General features: G+C 42.2%; 1 protein-coding gene across 1 annotated transcript in view; it reads left to right on the forward strand.

Moving 5' to 3' along the window:
• Positions 1-4: 4 nt before the first annotated feature.
• The window catches only part of HS6ST3 (heparan sulfate 6-O-sulfotransferase 3), a 273518-nt gene continuing 269579 nt past the window's right edge, over positions 5-3943 (forward strand). The window contains exon 1 of the mRNA XM_031059553.1: positions 5-288. Within this exon, the coding sequence (XP_030915413.1) occupies positions 5-288 (284 nt within the window). The remainder of the gene's footprint in view (positions 289-3943) is intronic.

The following is a 3943-nucleotide window of genomic DNA, read 5'->3' on the forward strand; positions in this document are numbered from 1 at the left end:
CGACATGCGGGGCCGCGACGTGATCGTCTTCCTCCACATCCAGAAGACGGGCGGCACCACCTTCGGGCGGCACCTGGTGCGCAACATCCACCTGGAGCAGCCCTGCTACTGCCGGGCCGGGCAGAAGAAGTGCGCCTGCCACCGCCCGGGTGGCGACAAGGACACCTGGCTGTTCTCCCGCTTCTCCACCGGCTGGAGCTGCGGGCTGCACGCCGACTGGACCGAGCTCACCAGCTGCGTGCCCGCCGCCATGGAGCGCCGCGGCTGCGCCGGCAACCGCACCCTCAGGTCAGTGCCTTCTTTCCAGATGCTCCAAATCAGATCCCGCCTTTCCCAGCGCCCTGGGAAGGTGCCGTGGCAGCAGGGCGAGAATTGTCCGCTGCCGTCCTCAATAGGAAACAAACTGCGGGGTGTTCCGGGGGAGGGTCTGCTGTGGGCACTTGCCTACCCGCTGTGTTACCTGCGGTGCTTTCGCTTTGCCTCTGATTCGCGCTGACTCCGCGCAGCGCGCCCGCAGCTGCCTTTGGCGCGGGTTAGCGGAGAGAAACTCCGCTCCTTCTCCCGCAAGTTTCTCCTCTCTGTCCGTCCTCTCGAAACTCGTCTTTAACAAATCACTACGCTCTTCTGCAGTAAGCAGAGTGCCCCTGCAGAATCTGATGGATCGCTGCAGCTGCTGGATGTTGTAACTAGCGGAGTTGGAAGTATCCAGAAACCCTTAAACTCTCTCCCACCCGTGTTTCGCGTTGGCACATAGGCAGGGTCTGCGCTTCCCGTGCCGTCCTGGCCGCTCGCTCTCCCTGCAAGCTCGGGAGAACATGTGTGGTCTCTGTACTGGCAAAAATCGCACTATGAATGTCCCTTTGGTGACCTGATGGCAGTGGAAAAGGGAATTCTGTGTGCACACCGCCTCTCTGCATGTTGTAGTGTAGTTTTGTTGGGTCTTGTGAAAGATCTTGCCTGTTCTAGACATGGAATAATTGTCGAATGGGTGATCTCTCTGGATAAGAGATATCTCTGGGTGATTCAGGAAGTTTTGGTCTTTGTTCTGATTTATTCACCGTTCAGTCAGATTATTCAGGCTAGCATTAGAACCTGTCTCTATTTGATTTTGGGCATGTGTGTTAAGGAGTTGTGAGCTGAATTCACTTAAAGCTCTGCACTTTAATAATTGTAATTTCAACTCTGTAAAACATTAAGGAAAATATAGGAAGAATGGCTTTTAAAAAGTTACTTAGTTTGGCAGCTACCTTACGTTCTTTCATTTTAGTATCCATCTTGATTTTATGAGTCCACAAACTTCAAATTTTCAGTAGAATTACTTCCACGTTGTGGTTTGTGTCTTGTCACTTAACATGTATAGTCCGTGACATTCATGGGCACATTTTCACAGGGTTTATTCATCAGGACAATAGAGTTGATTATTGTTGTTGTTGAACAATTTGAAGGTTATTTGATGTGAACATCAAAGGCCTTCCCATACGGCAAAGCTAGTTGCATTTGGAAAGACTCCAGTTAGGATAATTTAAATTTATTGTGGATGGTTGTGGACTTTAGCTATACTTGCAGAATACTGATAAGGTAATTCGTACAATTTTATGAAAAAAATTTAGCTGAATATGAAGTGTTTGTATTTGCTGATGGAAGAGAAATGCTGTGAATGTCTTCAAGGACAAAATGACTTGGTGGTAGGTGTAGAGCTTTAAGGGATATTCAAGAAACTTGCAGTGTAAAAGGGAGGGGAGGAGGAAGAGTAATACTTGTAAAAGTGTCTGAAAATACATAATCTGCCAGTGAAATCCACTTTTTCTCTCATAAAGAATATTAGTAGGTAAACGACTGAATGCTAAATTCAGTTGCAAAGATTACAAATGGGCAATAAAATTGGAGTAGTGGCTTCAGTACTATTAGAGAAAAACATTCTTGTATTAGGTAAATTTAAAACTTCAAGTTGAACTACACAGCCAGTCATAGTAGTTATTCAGTGCATAGTTAGTAATTACTTTGACTGAAAAAAGACGTGTAGTGATACTTTGCTATTATAGGTAAGCAGTGTTTTCTGGGTTTTTTTGGCTACTTATTTTTTTTAAATTAGTGGATCGATTATTTGACTAGTGTAAGATTGCAGTTCTTGATTTGTCTTTACGAGGGAAGCGCTGTGAATTTATTGCATGGTTTTAATACATGTTTATTCTTGTATTATAACCTGTGCTGGGAGACATCTTTACATTTTCCCCTTTGTTTTGTCAATATAACCATGTAGCTTGGCTTCTGCTTCTCAAGAAACTCTAAAAGGAATCAAATAACCCTAAAGTATGGATTATCTCTGCTGTGAATGTCTTTGCTACTGGTGAAATTGGAATCAAGCCCAAACTACTTTGCTGTACTATCAGAGGCATGGATTTAAGTATTTTTTTAATGTCTGAATGGAGAATTGAGGAGACTGAATACCTAAAATAGGCAAGAAACTAGCATACGAGTCTAACGTGAAGTGTACTGAGTATTTTAAAGTCGTCTTTAAAGCTCCTGAATGTATTTGAAGCACTAGACTTCCTTGAGTAGCTCAACTTTTCTCTTCTGCCTTCCAGCTATGGTGTCAGAAAATGAGGCTAAATTGGTTAAATATCTGACAATGGATTTTCTTTGTGGCCAGGAAAACTTTTTTTACAGATTTGGTACCAAGGTGTTTGATCTCCTGTGCCGTATATTTGATGCAGTGAAGATGTTTTGTGTATTTCAGATTTTTTTGGTTTGTTTGTTTCTCCACTAGCAGGTGTTAATATAATCTATTCTTTCAGATCCTGGTATATGCAGTCTGTCTTCTAGTACAGCAGAGGGAATAAGGATTTTTAGTGTATGATAGTGAAAATTTGTTTCTTAGAGTGCTAAAAATATTGCTAAAAAGTTAGATTAAGTCCTGCCTTTTAACACAGATCTTCAGAAGATTTCATGAAGAAACTATAATTAGAATTCATGGGGGAAGGGGCTAGCTGATAAGGAGTGGATGGTCATGGTAAAGGTCCTGGAAGATCTGTGAAGCACAACATATCTTCAGTTTTTTTCTTTCATGGATAGTGTTTTTAAATCACATTAGGGTTTTGAAGAGAATTTTTCTTAGTTTTTCCTCTTCGTAATACTGGAGTTTTGAAGTCTCAGGACCCAAGATGAAACATGGGGCAAAAACTGATGCTGTGCTCCAGAAATCTGAACTTCTTTAAGTCCAAGTGCCAGCATGGACTTTTACCTCTATGAGACTTAATGGTATGGTGTGCCTTGTCCCAGCTTCAATATGAAAAGTTGTTGGTTATTAATGTATTGGATGCTACTGTGAAGTTGTAGAACTGTCTCTCTTTTGTTAGAAAACAAAATGACATTACTTTTCATTTGAATGACATTACTTCAAAAAACAACCAAACCAAGACAAAAACTGGAGATTTATTCCTTCAAATGTTTGCATATGTTTTCATTTTCAGGATGTGAGATTTTCTGCTAAAATACCTAAGTGTCTACAGAGCCAGGCTATTCGTTTTTCATACTCATGTGTAGCTTTCACCTTTACAAAAGCTGCTCTCTGTATAGTGCCTTTAATTTTTTTTTTTTAAATTCAAGAATTTCTTTTTAAAGAATCAGTCTTTTATGTGTTTGCATTGCCCTCTGAGGAATCCATTGAAGTTGGTGTTCAGCTCCACCCCCAGAACTTGGCTTTCCTTCAGAGGTGCCAAGAAGCTGAGACTGTGGAATCTTAGCCAGTACTGCTTGAGGAAAGAATGGGAAGAGAAATGGTGTGAGATGTCTAACCTACTATGCCAGGGAACAGTTGGTGTCAAGTCTGAGTGACATTAGGCTGCCTCTGCAGACAGTGGGGGGGAATAGAATAGCACAGGCAGCTCTTTTAATGGTCTCAGACATGTCTGAGACCTGCTGAATTGTCTTCTGGAGAGCAAGT

Source organism: Geospiza fortis, unplaced genomic scaffold, assembly GCF_000277835.1.
Source record: "Geospiza fortis unplaced genomic scaffold, GeoFor_1.0 scaffold84, whole genome shotgun sequence".
Classification (NCBI taxonomy): Eukaryota; Metazoa; Chordata; class Aves; order Passeriformes; family Thraupidae; genus Geospiza; species Geospiza fortis.